Genomic DNA, 20,241 nt, shown 5'->3' on the forward strand with positions numbered 1-20,241 from the left:
CTGGATTCGATCCTCCTGGTATTAATCACTAAGCCTCAGCTGAGGGGTAAGAAAAATGACTCCAGCAACTAAAATGCACAGGATGCTTTTGTTTCCTAAATGTTTCACATGCTTTATCTCTTTGGAGATAACCCCATTTGAAGGGGTTTGTATTTCAATGTTATAGACGAAGCAAAGTCTCAGAGTGGTGAGATGACCAGGGCAAGGTAGAGCTGGATGGGAAGCCAGGTCTCCTGACTTCTTCCCTCACCAGAAGTTCAGAGACCAAACCCCAGCTGTGGGATTTACAGCAGCTCTGCCCACCAGTACTGCCCATTCCCTAGGTGCAACGGCCCAATGCTGAACACACACCAGAGTCACCGGGGGAGCTTTAACAACACGGATGCCTGGGCCCCACCCCAAGCTGACTCAGGATCCCTTGGAGAGAGGATACAGCTCCCCATGGATTCCGGTGCACAGCTAGGTTTGGGGAACACTGGGGTGGTGGGAAACCTCAGGCTCCAGGTCAGAATGCCTGGGTTTCACACTTCCCCCACCCACAGTTCTCCTGGAGCTGTTACGAGGCTGAAAGGAGCTGGCTGCTGTGAACATGTTTGGGGGAAATTCTAGTTGTCAGGTGAGTGTTTGTGTTTGGTGTCATTCTGACGGCTGCCACCACCAGCATGATCCCCGAGTCCCAGACACTCCTCAAGCCTAACCCCTCCCTCTGTAAACCTTCTTTGGTAATTTCCTGGTGAGAAATAAGTAATATCCCCACCCGCACCCCCAAACCAACCAAATGTATATAAAATTAACAAGGAACTGGTTCTCTGGTTCTCACTTGCTAGAGGGGGAAAAGCCACATTCCAAAAGAAAAGTAGACTGGATGCTCAATTCTACTCCCTTTACTCCTGCTAATTATTTCTCCCTTCGAAGATGTCTTCAGACAGAACTTTTTGAGAATAAAGAGTGAATGACAAGTAGAGAATTTAGTCACTTCTGAACAGATGCCCTGAAGGTTTTTGAATCTGAGTGGAGTCATCTTCTTGTGCAGAGCAGGAGGGGCACGATGATAAAATGGTGATATGATTTGAGATGCTCTTGGAAGGCACCCCTGAAAAATGTCTCTCCTATGCACAAACTTGCTGTGGGTTTTGAAATTCCACCATTAGAGATTCACTCCTTTGGGTCTTTCAGAGTTTCCAATTGAACTGCGAAGATTTCTGAAAGGGGTGACACCTTATACTTTGATCTCTTAAAACTCTATCAGATTGTTTTCCTAATTTACAGTTCTCTTAGAGTAAGGTTTTGAAGAATGGAGCCACAAGAAGAAGCCTGGAGAACAGGGACGAAAAGAGGGGGCTAAGAAAGGAAAGTGGACAGGCTCCTAATAACAATAAGTAATGACATGTATCCTGTACTTCACAGTTGACTATGAAAGATGCACTTTCAAATAGGTGATCTCATTCAGTTCATGCCACTGTCTATATAACATATGCAGAAAGGAATCTCTGTTCCCATTTTACAGACAAGAAAACAGAGACTGACAGTGACGCAGTGTTTTGCCCATGATCCCAAGACTAGTAAATGGTAGAGTTAGGGTGCACACTCAGGTTCTAGAAGTGCTAGCTGCCTCTTTGTCTTCTGTATATTACTGGCAGTGCATTGTGCCTAGTTTTAAAAGAACTACATTTCCCAGCCCCCCTTGCAGACATGTGTGGCCATAAGAGATATAAGCAGAAGTTATTGGGTAGAGTTTCAGAGAACCTCTTCCCCTTTGCCCTCTGGCTCGTCTGCTTTTTATCTTTCCTGCTGTATAGAAAGGAGATGTGAAAGCTAGAGTGCCAGCAGCCATTTTGCACCATGAGGGAACCTTAAGGACAGAAACTGTGTGCTGAGGATGGCAGATGAGAGAGGTAGGAGCTGGGCCCTTGGTGGCCATGCTTCCCAGAAACCCAGGCTAAACTCTCTTCCACTGGACTTCTCTTACACAAGAGACATAAAGCCTTATGAACTTAAATCTCATTAGGTTAAGTTTTCTATCCATCCTAATTGCCACGGCTAGGCCTTAGAAATGTGGGGAAAGCAACTAAAGCTGGAAGAGAAAATCTCAGCAGACTCCCAGTGGGTTACCCCATCCTTCCGAGAAAAAGAAGTTATAGTTGGTGCCCCCCAGCCCAAGTCTCCAGCCTTAAGGAAAACTCCTTGAGGTATCAGTGAGATGTGCCCCACAGCATGATACCTGGCATTGGATGTAGGACACCACATTTCTAGTCTTTGCTTGTGGAACCTTGGGAAATCCACTCAATTCATTAAAGACGTAGTTTCACCATCTATAAAATGGGTATAATATTGGTCCTGTCCATCTCCACTTGTGGACATCAGATTTCTATTGTCAAGCAATGTAAAAGAAATTTAGAAAAATATAAAACCCAAGGCAGGCTGATCTGGCTCTGACCAGGGAGTTGCCAGGGATCTTTCTACCCCACACACCCCAATTTCCTTCTTCACACCTTTTTTTCCTCTGCCTGTCAGGGTTCAATCCACTGTTTCAGGAGAAGCTGAGATGTCAAAGAAGCAGCTGAGTCAGAGAAACTTCCCCCTGTATAGGTGTCAGGTTTTGCATATGGCATGACCCTTCCTTTAGGGAGCACCTGTCCCTAGCAGTTTCTTCCCATATCCACAAGATCCCAGGTTCATCAGTAAATTTGCCTCCACCCCAAGGTGGGGAGGGCTACATTTTCATGGGGTAGGGGGGACCAACTGAGGTGTTGATTCATAACATCCTGATGGGGTAGAAACTGGCTGAATCTGCCATTTTATTTTTTCCCCAGAGGGGAAACAGAGCAACAGTTAAAAAAAAAAACAAAAAAACAATGCCCTAACCCCAGCCTTGCAAAACTCTGTGGGGTGGTTCAGTCTCCCCCAAGGTGGGGAGTATGTCTGACAATCATGGAAGAATATGGCATGGAAAGGGGGGTCTGAAGATAATTGGGGGTTGGGGCATGGAATGGTTACTATCTTCTACCACCTTCAGGTCTCTTGCCTCATAACCCCTCACTTTTTCTACACGGAATTGATGACAACAGACTAAGCTGCACAAAGACAAGGCTGCATCCTGGCTAATTCCACACTGTGCTATAGAAGTATGCTGGCTGTTCCCCTGGCCCTCCTGGGGACTGTTCCAACATCATGCCTGGAGGCAAGTGTTTGTGAATGTCATTTGGGCTGCTAATGACATGCAGGGCACTTAACTTACCATGTCACACGGGGGATGAAGCAGAGCTGGGATGGGCTTCTGCTTTCTCATGCACGAGGGGAGGCCCCCTTCTTTCTGACTCTCCTCTCGCCATCCTTCCTCTTCCCCTCAATGACTCCTCCCCACCCCCCTGACACTGCCCCCATTAATGCCAGCCACTTCCTGAAAGGGCAGGCCCTGGGGCAGACAGATGCGGGAGCTGGCCCTCCCCAGTCACACGGGAAACAGGCCAGGCCCCACTTGTGGACTGTATGTGTCCAGCAGGACCCAGGGCTGCCGGCAGGGCTCAGCCGTGTGTACTCAGGGAAGGCAAATGGCTTGGGAAGTCAGCAAAAACCATTAGATAATTAGGGAGCTAATTATCTGATTTAAAAAAATAAAAGCGAGACACTATTTCATAGCCAAATTCAAATCCTGAGTTATCCATGGCTTGGAATTAGCCATGTCTCTGCTCCCCCTTCCTGGTATATAGAATGGAACCTGATGTTTCAGACACAGCTCACAGCCCCCAGGGCTTCTGTAGGCCCATGGTGTTGGTCAATGGTGACCTGTCAATGACGTGTCCAATCTGGCTGGACAACTGAGCCTCCACCAAGGTCCCTGTCTGTGGCCTCAGGCCTCAGGGCTTAAACCCCTATGAGACAGGGCACCCTAACCCTGGGAGGCAAGAGGCCATGTGGCCCCAGCTGGCTAAAGCAGGTGGATTTAGCAAGTGTGGTAACCATACTGTCTTGATCATGGGATAATAAGAAAACAGAGCCATAGACCATCAGGGTAGGCTCACTTAAGTCAAATGTTACAGTTAGGCTGACCACTCAGCATCCCTGGCATGGAGTTAGTCGGGTTCTACTTGAACCCTTCTGGTACGGGCAGCTCACTACTTTATGGCAGCCCTTGCTTATTCTGCTGTTGGGCAGCTCTGATGTTCATTTCCATTCTGTTCAGTTCACCAGGTGTTGACTCAATAGCTGTTGTGGGCCAGGACTTACTAGGAGCTAGGGATCCACAGATGAGTAGGTATGAATAGCACATGCTAGAGAGGAAGAAAGACACAAGCCAAATCATTTTGCAGCCAGATGGAGAGCAATGAGAGAGGTAGGTACAGACGCTGCTATTGGAAATTTTTTATTGTAATGGGTCAGTGCCTGCTTTCGTATGTGTGTGTGTGTGTGTGTGTGTGCGCGTGTGTGTTCCTCTCTCCTACTCATACATTCTTTGAATAAATTAAGGGATATATGACTCCTTTCCCAAATCCTGTCATCTCCAAGGTAACCTCTGCCCATCTCACAAGATTCTAGAATCCCATTCTCATCAACGGATCTCTGGATATATTGCCATTGGTAAAGATAATCTCTTGAGACTCTGTCATCCTGTATTAAACGTGTTACAGCTCCACTCCGACCAGCTTGAATGATTCAGTGATTAAAATCGTAACCTCCCATGATCTGAGCACTTCACCTCTGTTAACACAACCCAAAATTACAGGAGTCTTTTGGCAGCTCCATCACCTTGCGGCCATGATGTCCTTGAGATCAGCTAAAACTCTGAGCCGATGCCACACAAAATTCCAGTCAACCCAGATGTGCCTCACCTTGAACTCATGCAGTTGAGTTTTTGAACTGAAAGAGAATACATATTTTCTGTGTCATTATCCATGTCAATAAGAAAACATACTGAGCAGTACAGAATGGGGGCAGGTATGGGCACAAGGCAGGGGGCTTTCTCCCATGCTCACATCAATTTGTTAAGCAACCTGATTACTTGACCAGTTACAAGTCCACTTCACCAGTTCACACGTCTCCATTTTGGCCCAAACACAGGGTAAGATTTTTGTCAAGTGTCCTTTACAATTGTGATGTGCTCTGTTTATGGCAGTGAATCACAGCCATAGAAACTCCTAGGATGTTTTCCAACAGCATCTATCACCGCAGAGGTTCTGGCCCACTTCCCCCTTGGAGATGCATAGGGGTGAGGGTCTCGTGGAGAATCCTGTGTCAGGAGGGATGTCACTGAGGAGGGCTGCCCTCGTGAATGACAAGGAGGCAGATTGAAAGAACTACTGGGTCACAAACTAGTGAATATAACAAAAAAGAAACAGACTCACAGATATAGAGAACAAACTAGTGGTTACCAGCGGGTGGGAGGGGCAAGATTGGGGTAGGAGATTAAGAAATACAAACCATTATGTTTAAAACAAGCTGCAATGATATATTGTACAACACAGGGAATATAGCCAGTATTTTGTAGAAACTATAAATGGAATATAACCTTTAAAAATTGTGAATCAGGGCTTCCCCGGTGGCGCAGTGGTTAAGAATCCACCTGCCAATGCAGGGGACACGGGTTCGAGCCCTGGTCCTGGAAGATCCCACATGCCGCAGAGCAACTGGGCCCATGTGCCACAACTACTGAGCCTGCGCTCTAGAGCCCGCGAGCCACAACTACTGAGCCCACGTGCCACAACTACTGAAGCCCGTGTGCCTAGAGCCCGTGCTCCGCAACAAGAGAAGCCACCGCAATGAGAAGCCCGTGCACCGCAACGAAGAGTAGCCCCTGCTCGCCACAACTAGAGAAAGCCCGCGCACAGCAGTGAAGACCCAACACAGCCAAAAATAAATAAATAAAATAAATTTATTAAAAAGAAAAATTGTGGATCACTATGTTGTACACCTGTAAATTATGTAATATTGTACATCAACTATACTTCAATTTAAAAAAAAAAGAAAGAAATACTGGGTCATAGTGTCCCCTGAAGACAGCTGAATACTTGGGCAGGATTTGTCCCCTGGAAACCCATGCTGGGTCCTGGCAATCAGCATTCTTTGCCAAGGGCTTATAGCCATCTGTTGAGCAATTCTGCCCAGCCTAGCATCCTATGCTCTATGGGGTCTAGTCTTCAAAAGGAGACTATCCACCCTTTTCCCATCTTGGGCACTTCTCTTTCCCTCCATGCTGTCTCAGGCCCACCCCCATGGGCTTGGGAAACTCAGCTAGTGTCCTCTAGTCCTGGAATGTGACCCTTTGGGTACGTGTGATGTGTCTCTGTTGGCCTTGGTTTCCTCCTTGAGTATTGGTCTTGCCCTTCCCATGTTGCCTGGATTCCAGTTCTGTCTCTGCTACTTTCCATGTAACACCTTGGGCGAGTTTCTTATATGGGAAGTGGAATAACAATAGTTCTCACCTCCTGGGGTTTTGAGAAAACTCAATGAGTTAGTACACATAGAGCCCTCAGAATAGCGCCCGGTTCAAGTAAGCTCTCAGCGCAGATGTGTACCATTATTGCTGGCCCTGTTCTTGCCGGGGAAGGTGGAGGCCAATTGGAAACTGTGCAGCTTTCCCTGTGGCTCTTGTCTAGTCCTCCTGCAGCCTCCTTCCTAACCAGCACATTTGTCCTTCCTGCTGTGAACATGGATTAAAAGCCCTGCCCTCTGTACAGTGTGTGCTCCTCTTTAATATTCACCTTTGGATAGAAGCCTTTCTGCCCCGCTTTTGTACACATCCCTCTTGAAGGGATGTTGAAGGCCAAGCGTGTCACAGAGCCACTGTGCAGCCCACTGGTGTCTCTTCTTTCTTATGGGAACAGTTTGCTTTCTAAAAATCCACTGTATCCTTCTTGGAGTCTCCCATTTGTCCTAACAGCCAGCTTCACTGTTTGGGTGAGGGCAGCACAGCCATGGTGGCTAAGTCTAGGCACCAGATCAGTCCTGCCTTGTTCTGGCTGCACAACCTTGGGAGAGTTTTAATTCTCTTGGTCTTTTATATTTCTTGGTATGTCCAGGAGATTTAAATGAGATATTTACTTCTTGGAAAGCTACATTGAAACCCACAGTAAGCTGGCAATAATGTTGTCTGGTGATTGCTGTTACTATTATCGGGCTACAGACTCACGCTGTCCTTTTTCTCTAAATTTTGGAAATCCAACTTCTTAAAGACTGAATTGCATATCTAACCATACTCTTCCCGTTTCTCGCCCAGGATGGCAGACAAGATAATGGTCTCAACTCTCACCATTACTGTTACTATAACCATCACTATTGCTAATAACAATAATAATAATAATTTGTATTCCTTGAACACTTACTATTACGTGCCTGCACTGTTTGGAGAGCTTTCCATGCGGCTTCTCTTCTAATCTTCAAGACCACAATAAGGGGAAATCTGCATTGTTATCTGCATTTTTTCCCTAAGATTTCTGACGTTTCCATTTACTTCATTTTATTGCACGTTGCTTTATTGCACTTTGCAAATATTGTTTTTTACAAATTAAAGATTTGGGGCAACGCTGCATTTAGGAATTCTATAGGGGATATTTTTCTAACAGCATTTGCTCACTTCATATCTGTGTCACATTTTGGTAATTCTCGCAACATTTCCAACATTTTCCTTATTGTTCTGTTTGTTATGGTGTCTGTGATCAGTGATCTTTGACATTACTACTATGACCCACTGAAGGCTCAGATGATGGTTGGCATTTTTTAGCAATAAAGTATTTTTTAGTTAAAGTTTGTACTTTTTTTAGACATAATGCTGTAATACACAATAGACTACACTATAGTGTAAGCATAACGTTTATATGCACTGGGAAACCAAAAAAAGTCACGTGGCTCGCTTTATTGCAACATTCACTTTATGGGCGTGGTCTGGAACCCAACCCAAAATATCTCTGAGGTGTGCCTATATTTCTATCTATAAAGCTAGCGTCTCCAGGATCTCAATCACCAAATAAAAGCACTTCGAATTCAGCTTTGAGTGACTTCAGAAGTACACCTCCGATCCCTCCCGCGGCCCTCGGAGGGTTTCTGAGACCCCCAGGGAGGGGTACCATCTTGGCCACCTTGGCTTGCTGCCACCTTGATGCCAGTATCTCCCCCTCACAAACTGCATGTCCCTTCATCCTGCGTCTTTGCAAACCTCAGAGCTGGTAGCTTTTTGCCTTTACACTTTGTATCAAAGTCGAAACCATATAATAAATTCACAAGTGAAGACATATACTTATTTTCAAAAGGTCAACCTCACAAGGTATCAAAGAAATGCAAATTAAAGCAAGGTCCATTTTTCACCTATGAGATTGGCAAAAATGAAAGTAATTATATATTCTATAATTGGCAAAGGTGCAGTCAAAATGGGCACTGTCACCTTCCACCGGTGAGAGGATAAATAAATGTTTATATGCAATGTATAAAGGTTATAATTTACCCGTGAAACCAGTGATTCAACCCTTAAGAAAATATGCTAAGGAAATCACTGAAGTTGCACAAATGTATTTATGTACAAAGATACATCCATTGCTGCATTACTTTTTTTTCTTTGCTGCATTACTTTTAATATTGAAAACTGGAAACAACCTAAATGTCCAACAATAGAAGACTGATTAAATAAATTACGGTGTAGCCAAATGAAAAGTACTTTTAATACCATGGGATCTAAGCAAGCTACAATGTTGAGTGGAAAGAATTAAGAAACAAAAGGACACACTAGATTGATCATAAGTATTATTTTGAACTGAAATAAAACTTAGAGGCCAAATGCTCCTGGTTAATTTTGAGTGGTGGGATTACAGGTCATTTTTTTCTCTCTCTTTATCATTTTGTCTATGTTCCAAATTTTCTACAAAGACTATTACTTTTATAAGTAGGAAAAATATATATGCAGATTGTTTAATTTCATATATATATGAATACATAACATATATTGTTTAATTTCATATATATATATATATATATATGACATGCATATACTTCAGTTAAGTTCTAATGCTGTTTTCTCTACATCCTGAGAATGAAGCTGTTCTCCAGACAAGCTACACATATGACACCAGGTAAGGGAAGTTCCTTGGCTCCTGCAGCTTCCATGGTGTACCCACCCTCCATCTCATGGACTCCGTTTGGTGAATAAATGCCTTCCTTTCCCCACAGCTTCCCATCCAGAGACCGATTCATCAACTGAGAAAGTCAGAGTAGGAAGAAACCTCATTGACAGATCAAGGTTCTTGACCTCTCTTGTACCATGGACGCTTCAGCTGTCTGGTGAAGTATATGGGATCCCCTCTCAGAATAATCATTTTAAATGCATACAATAAAACACACAGGATTTCAAAAGAAACCATGCATTCCTTGAGCTGTAAGATTCTAGGCCATGTCTGTCATGTTCAACACAAGCTGAGGCTGGCCAAGGAGGAAACACACCTGTGGTCAGCCCCCGACCCTTTGGCCTGGACCCATCATCTGTGGGCACCTCCCTCCCTCCGAAAAACGTAGGCAATTCTGTTGCAGCTTTTCAGTCTTAATCTCCCTTTCTATCAGCCTAGGAAATGGCCCTTTGATTATCACAGAAGGAGATGAACATCAGTGTCTCCATTTCCAGATGAGGAGACTGACACCCAGAGTGGTCAGGACAGGTGGGCAGGATGGCCCCACCTCTAATATTCAGTAGGCTCACATGACCTGCTCTGGTTAATCAGAGCTCATCCAGGGCTTCTGAGAGACCAAATGGGACATGAACGCTCTTCTCCTTCTAGGGCTGCATAGAGGAAAGAGGTTGTCTGAGGGTGAAGCCAAACCAGAAGAGAAATGAAACTTAGGGAAGCTAAGAAACTGAGAATGCAGGATGTTTGTGGGGCCTTTGATCTACCCCGAGGCAGGTCCCCAAGTTTTCAATTACATGAGCCAACACATTACCTCTCCCTTTTTCTTTTTTTCAGCCAGTTTGAATTGAGTTCAATTACCTGCTGACCAAGTCAGGTGCAGATTATCCCCATTTTACAGATGAGGACAACTGAGGCAAGGCAAGAGAGTTAAATGACTACCAAGTGGCAGAGTGACGATCTGAGTTTTACACCTCCTGACCTTAACCGTGACTGCCTACAAGTCCAGGTGAAGGTCAGGTTCATCCCTCCTTGAAGGAGTCAGATTCTTTGGCCAAGAGTTCTGCTCATTGTTATTGTGTGCCCTCCATCTGAGGCTCAAAACAGAAAGTTCTGAGGCTCACAGCCACGAGCCCACCTACCACAGTCATGGCCCTGGGAGGTACGGTCCTCCGACATACACATCTCTTTGGGCTGCCCATGTGGGGTCCCGTCTTCTTAAACTTGTAGGTAATGTTCATTCTACTTCCTCTCACCTGCACAAATGGCGCAGTTTGTCCCCAGAATCCCACAGCCAGCTCTGGGGAGGTGGGGCATAGGTGGGAACAGCTCAAAACCCTCCCCATCATTTCCTCCTGGACCAGCCAGACACCTCCCTGTGTTGCCGCAGTCCCGGGCTCACCTGTAAATCAGTACCTCATCGTCGGAGCAGTTGTACTGCAGCTGGTACATCTTCACCCGGGGGGCGGACTTGCTGACCGACCACTTGACCAGGGCCGAGGTGGTGGTCACATCGGACACTAGCACAGCCCGTTCCGGGGGGCTTTTGGGAGGCTCCCCGCCCCCACTACCTCCACCTCCCCGGCTGGTCTTGCTGGAGCCAGTGATGTCCGAGAGGCGGGACTTGGGGGACGCCGTGCGGCCGGTGCTATTGCTGAGGTGTGGCAGCTGGACAATGGAGACCTCCACTGTGGCCGTGGCCTCCCCAGCGGCGTTGGCAGCGATGCAGGTGAAGGCACCGCTGTCCTGAGACGTGGTGATGAGGATGTCCAGGGTGCCATTGTCATACACGGCAGTCCTGGAGGAGTTCCCCACCAGGCGGTCATCGGGGGCCACCCAGTGGATGAGGGGGCTGGGGTCCCCGATGGCCTTGCACTTGAGTGTGGCCGCCTGGCCCTCCAGGACCAGCAGCTTGTGCGTGTGCTGGGTGATGAGAGGCGGTTCGCACACAAACTCCTCCTCACGCACGTGCCAGAAGTAGCGGCCCTTGAGGCCCCCCGGGGAGCCACAAGTCTCCAGGTCATCGTCCCGCTCGAGCCTCCGCAGCCAGAGAAGCTCGCAGTTACAGTGCAGTGGGTTTCCCCCAAAACTAAAGGACAGGGGCGGAGCGAAGGGCGTGGCCGTCAGGGCGGAGGCCTGGGAGTGGGCGAAGATGGGGTCCGGGGGCAGCTTCTGCAGCCGGTTGGAGGTGAGGTCCAGGCGGGCCAGTTTCTGCAGGTCGGTGAAGGTGCCCTCGGTGATGTGGTCCAGCAGGTTGTGGTCCAGGCTCAGCTGGTGCAGGTTGACCATGCGCCTCACAGAGCCCCAGGGCAGGCCGTGGAGGTTGTTGTAGGAGAGGTCCAGATCCTCCAGCGTCAGCAGGAAGTCCTCGAAGGCCTCGTCTGCGATGCCTCCCAGCTGGTTGTTGTTCACAATGAGGTGCTGCAGGTTGACCAGGCCCCGCAGCGTGTCCTCCCCGAGGCTGGGCAGCCGGTTGCTGTCGAGGTGCAGGGAGCGCAGGCTCTCGAGGTCCAGGAAGGAGAAGGGCTGGATGTGGCTGATGGTGTTCCTGGACAATGTCAGGTCCACCAGCCCCGTCATGTTGGCGAAGTCCTGGCGGCCGATGTGGATGATGAAGTTGCCGCCCAGACGCAGCTCCACCGTCCGCCGGTCGATGTCAGGGGGTACGAAGAGCAGCCCCTTGGAGGGGCACAGGGTCCCCAGTGACTCAGACAGGTTCTGGCAGACACAGTACTTGGGGCAGGCGTCGACCACGGTAAACGCCATGACAAACGCCAGCAGGCCACCAAGCAGGGTCTCCATGGTCTGGTCACTCAGGCCACGGCGCCTGGAAGGGAGGGACACAAGGTCAGGGTCAGGAGGCGACTTCCTAAAGCCCAGGCCCAGAGCTTCCTCCCTCACACCCACCCCCCGCCTTGGGGAGCAGTAGAGTAGCATCTGCTCACGCAGGTGTAATCTCTTCAACCAGTCCCTCCAATACAATTCCACTTTTTCCTTTCTCCTTAGCTCTTATCACCTTGGAACAGACTATTTAATTACTTATTAATTATGTTTATGGAATATTTTCTATCTCCCTCACTAGAATGTCAGTTCCATGAGGGCAGGTACTTTTGTCTATTTTGTTAATTGCTATAACCTGCACATCTAGCACAGTGCCTGGAACATAGTAGATGCTCAATAAATATTTGTTGGATGGATGCATGGATGGATAATTCCATACCAGTGGTTCGTCGAATAATCATTGGATTTGAAAAGTGTTTTATGGCTGGATTTTGAAGTGGTTTTGCCTTCTTAATTGGATTAGGCTCAGCATGAAATCAAATTGGACCAGCATTCCCTAAGAACAAGAACATGGACAAGGAGAGAGCTGTCAGAGAGCTGTCAGAGAGCTGGGAGATGCCAGTGTTAGTGGGGAACTGGCTTTGGGTAAGTTCTTCACCATGGAGAATCCACATAGTGGGTGAATCTCTGGGAGTTCAGGGAGGTGAAGAAGGGGGTGGGGTGGGAAGCCAAGGCATGGACCTCTTCTGAGCACTTAGTATGTGCTGGGTCCCCTGCCCAGACCTTCATATACATCACCTCATCTGGGCTTCAGGAACACACTTCATGGGGAAGGGCTTATCTGTGTATATAGATGAGGACTTGTCCATGGCCTAAGAGCCTTCTTCAGGTCCTTATGCAAAAGTCACCTTCTCACCAAGGCCCTACCCTCTGTGCACATCCCTCTTCCTTGCCCTGCATTTTCTCCTTGGAATTGATCACTATCTAAGTTACTATATGTTTCACCTAAGTGTCTTGTTATTGTTTGTGTTCTGCACTGGCAAAAAGGCCCCAAACGGTTGGGACTTGTTTTTATTCACCACTGAATAAAAGGCCTATAGCACTGCCTGTTGCATAGTAGCTGCCTTTGTGAGAATGACTATCCAGGGAAGGAAGGAACAGGGCTTTGGATCAGGTCTTTGAATCTCCAAATCCTACAGTTTCATCATTATTCCATGTGGCTCTATTTATGTAGTACTAAGAACATCAACTGAGCTGGACTTTTGGAAAATCATTGCACGCTGGCCGTGTAGCATCACGCAGACCAACAGCTCTCGATTTGCCTTCTAGGAGTGCTAATTAGGGTTCTGCAAGGAAGGCTCCTAAGGCCACTGCATTGGGAAGCACAGCCCACTCTCGCTCACCCTTTCAAAAGCTCTCGCTGCACTAGCAAGTTCGTAGAAGTGTTGAGAAATTCTGTGGCAGTAAAGAAATATGAATTAATGTTTAATCCTGCACTGCTCCTTTTTTTAAGCTAAATATACTCCTATTTTTTTTGCATAACAACTATTAATGCCTTGAGGAAGTAGAGCTCTATTGCTCCCAGTTTAAGGAGCACAGATGCAGACAAAACAACCAGCTGATAAAAAAAAGATACATAGTAAATTTAAAAACCTATTCCAATCAGATATGACTTTATTGTGAAGATTTGAGTTCCATCACTGTGTCTCTTTAAGGGTAAATCTCCGACCTGAAACCCCTCAGGGTGAGATTTACTCTGCATTTTATCTGTAGTGAGTGTTATTCCTGAACAGCACTGTCCGATAGAAACATAATACGAGCCACGAATATAATTTTAAATTACATATTAAATTACATTTAAATTACACGGCCATATTAAAAAAGTGAAAAGAAACAAGTGAAATCAATTTTGATCATGTATTTTACTTAACCCACTATATCCAAAATATTATTTCAACATGTAATCAATACAGTTATGAATGAGATGTTCAACATTCTTTTATTTGTACTAAGTCTTCAAAATCCAAGTGTATTTAACACTTAGAGCACATTTCAAATGCTCAATAGCCTTATGTGACTATAGGCTTCCACAATGGACGGCACCGTTAGAGCAGGTGTTAGCCAACTGTAGCCCAAGGGCCAAATCCAGCCTGCCACCTGTATTTGTAAATAAAGCTTTATTAGAACATGGCCATGCTCATGTTTGCATACGGTCTATGTCTTTTTTCATGCTACAATGGTGGAAGTAAGTAGTTGCAGCAGACAGAATATGGCCAGCAAAAGCCTAAAATATTTGCTGTCTTGCCCTTTACAGAAAAAGTTTGCTACCTCTGTTCCAGAGGATTTTCTTTTCTTTACATCTTCTTCATTATGGTCACCCTCATTAAAAGCCTTTGTCAACGTGCCTATTTCCATGCAGCTCTGCTCTGAGCTCCCATGAGCAAAAGCCCACCCTTCCAGTCCCTGCTTTTGCCCATCTCCTCCTTGAGGGGTACCAGCCTGCCCTGACCCAGGTCCCACCAGGCACGTCCATCCCAGAGGTGTCTACATGTGGAAGCTTTTGTGCCACCTTCTCCATGCCCAAATGCATGGCCTTCTAGGTCCATACTTAGCTGGGTCCTGATAAAGCAAACAGGAATCTTTTCCATCTGCCTTGACCCTCTTATGTTTAGCACAAGGACAAGTCTTTGCAAGAGCTGGTTCTGCCCATTTTTCCACTTTCTTTCTCACGACTCTTTCTTCCTTTGTTCTTCTTGCTTCAACTACACTCAACCGCTCTCACTCATAATTGCCAGGCTTGATCTTCCTCCGGGACTTCTTCCAAGCCCTGCTCTCTTCCCGGCTTCTCCCCCACCTCCACTCCTGCCTGCCCAAGCTCCTAGCCCACCTCCAGGCTCAGCTTAAATGTCACCTGCTCCAGGAAGCCTGTCCAAAACCTAGACCAAAACAGACGTTCCTGCTGTTGGACCCCTTAGCAGCCTATACTCGTCCTACGTATTGCTCACCACACTTATACAATTCCTTAATCACTTACATATCTGTCTCCCTAGGCTGGAAACTCCACAAGGCAGGGAATTTATCTACCCTGTCCACCCAGCACCCAGTACCACACCCGACGTGTAGTTAGTGCCCAATCAGTATCGAATGAGTGAATGAATAAAATGTGGTGCTGGGCCAAGGGAGCTTCTGGCATTGTCACTGAGGTTCTGAGTTCTGTATCAGCTCTGCCCAGGGCTCACTTGGCTAATCAGCTGAGAAAACCATCTTCGTGGAGTGGCCTGGTCACGCAGAAGCTTCAGAAGTATCTTCTGCCAGCCATCTGTGTGCTTTCAAGCGTATGGTTCATTGTGGTCAGGGAGGTCAGAGGTCTCTGGCCCCTTCATCTGCTCAAGGAGAGGTGAGTGGTATCTCCTACACCCACTGGGGACACAGGGATAGCCACACCCAAGGAGGTCCCTTGCTAGTTAAGCTGCAGGTGGCTGTGTGCACACGTGCCTGTGTCCATGTGCATGTGTATGTTTATGGGGTGGGGGTAGGGTTCTGAAAGCCTCTGGCCCCTTGAGAAGGGCATCCTCCTCATGAGCTCTTGTCAGTAGACACTGCAGTTTCTAAGGCTCAGCAGCACTTTCCAACATCTTCCCATTGCTGCACACACAGGAAATGGTAATAATCATTGTCAAGTGCATCTGAGTCCAGAGCCGAGGCTGTTGGTGGCCTGTGGGGGTATCTTCCACTGTCCCTCCAGATCCTCTTTCTCCTCCCTCTCTGACCCTGCCCTGTGTCCTGGAAGGCTGACCAGCATGGCGGCATCAGTGAGATACGGACTGACTGCCCTGTCCTAGGGCATCCTTGGGCCTTTCCATCCCTGCCTGTGTCGCCTGCCCTCCGGCAGAGAGCGACGGCAGTGGCAGCAAGCAGGAATGATCCGGACACTTTGGGATGCACTCCCTGCATGCGGCTCATGGTTTCAAACAGTTTTGCCCCTGTAAATTATGCTATGCTAAACAAACCACATTTTAAAAAAGAGTTTGTTGAGGATTAACAAACATCTAATGAATTCAAATCTGTGACATAATAGAGCTGGGTAAATATATTTTAAGTAATCAGCATGGAAGCTTACTGACAGAGAAGTGACTATTGAATCTTAATTAAAATTGTATTCTGAGAACCGTCACTTATTACTCTTACAGCCAACAAAAGGCAGCTTAAACCCCAAGTTGGGAGGGAGGTGAGGGGAACGGGGTAGGTAACAGGCAACTAGCGCACACCTGGGGGGGTGGGGAGGATCCCTCTTTTGAGCGGAGATTTGAACAAATGCTAGAAGGAGCAACCCAGGTCCCTCTAAGCATCTTGGAATGGTGTAGGTGGTGGAGGGGACCACGGAGAGGTGGCGGATTAGGAGTAGAAGGCTGGTATCAGGAACAAAGAAGCAGATGAAAGCAGGCAGGAGGGGCCAAAGCTGAGAGAGGTGCGTGGGGATCAGAAGCGAGGCTATGAAATGGATGCTGGTATCAAATGTCAGAATCAGCCTTCATGGGAGGAATCCATCCGCAAAGGAGCAGAAGCTTGTCTGCTCAGAATGTCTATGAGCCAGGACTGGGGGGAGGGGAGGGGCGAGGCAGGGAAGTTGCCAGAGGGACCAGGCGATGAGCGGGAGAGGAAGAGAAACAGTCTCCCCTGGCCCTGCAGTGCCTGAGAGAATCAGCATGTCTCTGGGAGTTTGCCCAGGGTAGGAACAGTTCTCCTCCCTTCCTCCCTAGGTTTCTGGACGCGGTTTTCACAACAACTCTGCAAGGTGAGTGCTGCCACTAGTCCATTAAGATGCTCCGGTGTGATTGCAAAGAGGTGTCTCCACCGGGCGTCTGGAGTCCTCCTTAGCTGAACAGCCTTGTGCAGTGAGCAACCTGATCTACCGTACCTCATGGCCTGAGTATTGCTACCCCTGTTTTAACCATCAGGAAGTGAGGTTCAAAGAGACTTGGACCTGCCCAAACTCTCCCATCTCCCCTGAGAAGAATCATGATTTGAACTCCAGATAGTCTGGCTCCAGGCCGCCCTGAGAGTAGAAGAGGCCCCTCTAGAGGCTTCCATGGGCCTGGTGTACGTAGAAACCGGCTGCCTCTACCATGAGACTGCTTAGTAACCTGCGACAACCCAGCTGTTCAACTAAATTTGGGCACTTGTGTTTCCTGCTTGGGGATGGGCTTGGAAGGAACGCTGCTGGTGTTCTCAGAAGCTGAGGCCTAATTGGCTCAGAAAGACCCACCCGCCAGGCCCGATGGTAGTGAGTCACACACATACACACGCACGCACGCACGCACACAATTAAATATACTGGCAATGAATATAGAGTTGTGGAACTAGGCTGGTGGTTTGTAATCAGAATCTCCAGATGGGATTTTATATTTAAAACCAAAGGAAAAACAGAACGATGAGGACAGAAAGGGGAAAACTAAGGAACACGGCAGACATGGCAGCACAAAAGCAAAGTTCCTGTTCCTTCACTTGATGTGGAGACCACAGACTTTCCTCGCCCTTCCCCCAGCCCCTGGCCCTGCCTTCCTGCCAGAACCACCTCGAGCTGCTCCAGACAGAAGAGGCAGCATTTAGCAGATGGCTGGCACGATATATGTGATATCTCTCCACCCTGATTTCCATTTAAAAGATACCTTAGCAACCAGCCGAGGAGCCACCCGCCCCTGGAGCCTGCAAATCAAGTAAGAGGCCTGTCTCTGCTTCAGGTGAAAAGAGCCCCTCCAGGGTGCTCCAGGCCGACAGGAAAGTGTGAATTAATAAGAGGGGGAGGGGCTCGTATCTGCCGGGAGAGGCAGCCGCCTGCGTCTTCTTTCCAGACTTGCCCTCTCAGAGTACATCGCACCACTCGAGGCAAGACCTGAAGGGACCTGCACGGGAGTCAGGGGACCAGAAAAGGACACTTGATTTCCAGACATGGGTTTCCTGAAGGGGCTGCTTCTCTGATCTAGGAGTTGTCAGGTGGCGACCCTGCCTCTAGCGCGGTGCGTGGTTCCAGTTGGAGGCTTCCAGCCCCTGTCCTTGCCGCATCGCCAGCACCTCCACCTCTCAGGCCCTTAGGAAGTAACAGTCTGGGGCTTCTTCTAAGGGTAAGAGAAATGAGTTAGCATCAGAGAACTGTTATTCTCCATCCCCCTCCCTGATGCTGCTTTGCACAGGAATCCTTCTAGAATCTCGAGAAAGAGGGGATGGGGGCAAGTTCAACGAACGTGTTGGAGAGGGAGAGAGCTCCTGACCTCCGAGAGCTCCCAGTCTGATGGGGGAGGCATAGCTTTTGGCCACAGGCAGCTTCTATGTCGATGCTGGAGTCACAGATTCTAGTTTGAAGGGAGAGGGAGAGAAGGAGAGAGAGACTGAGAAGCAGAGACAGAGAAAGCCAGAAAGCTGGCCTTGGAAGCTCTTAGCTCCGTGGCTGCAGAAAGACACCCACACGGGATGGGCAAAAACATTCCCTGTGTTGTCCCCAGGCAAAGCCGGGGAGACAGAGGCCACAACCCAAATCCTGGGACTTCTTCATAAACTAGCTACAAAGCCTGGTCTTAGATAGCAGAGGTGACAGGAAAGAAAAGGGAAACGAAGTCTAAAACCTGCAAGGGCAGAATGAGCCCACTTAGGCTCTGTTTAAACTTCTATTGTGCAAGGTAAGCCGCTCTTCTCATAAGTAAGTTGCTAAGCTCAGAACTGCTTCCTGTCTGCTCTCAGTGACAGCACGATGCCTCCGTGTTAGCGCATCCACGATAGCTTTGTTTCTGTTGCAGTGTAGTTACGTGTTTCCCTGTTTTCTACCCTATTCACCCGGGAACCCCTTCTTGGTATTTTGTTCAGCTCTGAATCCCCGGTAGCAAGCCCAGTACTCAGCACAGAGCAGGCACCAGGGACATGTTTGATGACAGAATGAATGACCGAATGAATGACCGAATGAATGAACGAGAGCCCCAGCATGAAGAGCCGTACACCTTGGCGCCTGCGACCCCGCACACGCCTTCCTACGGCAGGAGCGTGCGCGCCCCGTCGGGGCAGGCCAGGCGGGCTGGCGCGTTCACGCCCCGGAGAACAGCCCCCCAGCCGAGGCCGGTGAGGGGGGTGAAGATGAGGACCTCAGCTTCCTCCCGGTTGGGAGGACCGACTCCGAAGCACGTTCTGCACCGTCTCCCACGGGTCCCCAGTGAGACCGGGCCGCAGTGGCCCTTCGCAGTCACCTGCTCCTAACGCGCCCTGTTACTGGCTGCGTCCCCTCCCCTCGTCCCCTCCCATCCCTCTTCCTCTACCCGGGTGGCCTGCGATCACGGGCCAAACAAGCCACTTGCGCTCAAATCCGTGTTTCAAGCCCGCTTCTGCGGAATGCAGCCCAGGGCACACTTCTTACAACTCTCCCGCTATAAGGTACCCGGCGAGCCTGGGCCGTTGTGCAAACGTCAGATACGTGGGCATCAGAAATGATGGGAAAGCCATGCACGTTCTCGTCGATGACCAACGCCAACAGGCCACTATGGAAGGAAAGAGACCTTCGCCCCCGCACACATGGTAGGTATCGAGAGCTGAATGGCAAATGGCTTCTACCCAACACGTGCGAGCCGGTGTGGACGCGTGTTCGCGTGTGGATGGGCGTGTGTGCGCGGGGGCGGGCGCCCGGCCGAACGTGCCGGAGGCGCCTCCGTGGGTGCGCGAGCGGCGCCCCCCGGACGGAGGCGACGACTGAGGGAAGCCGCGGGGCTGGCGAATGGCGGGCTGTGTGGGGGAAGCAGGGCCTGGCTGTGCGTGAGGCGGCCCGTGAGGGGCGGGTGTGTGCGGGAGGGGCGGCGAGCGGATCTGTTCAGCTTTGACGGGAACAAGTGCCGTTTCGTGGCTCCGTTGTCAACCGCAAGCGCGCGCATCTCCATGGCCGCCTGGGATCGGTCCCCGCTTGGGGGACACAGACAGCCTGCGGGCCGGCGGCTCTCAGCGTCGCTTCAGGCCTCTCCATCCGGCCCTCAGCTGAGGGCGTGTGAGGCCTCGGCTTTGATTCAGTCATGACTCTCGAGACTTTTCTCTGCAGTAACCCCGGGCCCGTTTCGAGCATCTTTTAGATTCTATCACCTGCGGCCTCAAGCGAGCGAGGCTCCGGCTCTGGGCACCTGGGCGGGGCACCGCCTTCTTACCTCAGAGGTGGAATGCGGGGAACGCGGATACCCAGGGATGCGTCTGCGGCCCACTCGGCCTTTCCGGTCCTTTCTCCCTCTCCCAGGGTCTTCCCAGCAGATTCACAGCCGAGGACCCGTCTTCGCCATTTCAGCCCCTGCATCTTCGCCTGCTCTAAACCAAGGGCACCCGCCGCCAAGCACCCCGG

The 20,241-nt window shown here is 49.1% G+C and overlaps 1 protein-coding gene across 3 annotated transcripts in view; it reads right to left on the minus strand.

Annotated features, from left to right (window-relative positions):
- LRFN2 (leucine rich repeat and fibronectin type III domain containing 2) overlaps positions 1-20,241 on the minus strand; it is a 176,774-nt gene that overhangs the window by 24,741 nt on the left and 131,792 nt on the right. For all 3 annotated transcript variants that reach the window (XM_030871118.2, XM_060308399.1, XM_060308400.1), the window contains one exon: positions 10,504-11,928. In XM_030871118.2, coding sequence (XP_030726978.1) covers positions 10,504-11,903 — 1,400 coding nt within the window. In that variant the 5' untranslated portion in view covers positions 11,904-11,928. The remainder of the gene's footprint in view (positions 1-10,503; positions 11,929-20,241) is intronic.

Source organism: Globicephala melas, chromosome 11 (genome assembly GCF_963455315.2).
Source record: "Globicephala melas chromosome 11, mGloMel1.2, whole genome shotgun sequence".
NCBI lineage: Eukaryota > Metazoa > Chordata > Mammalia > Artiodactyla > Delphinidae > Globicephala > Globicephala melas.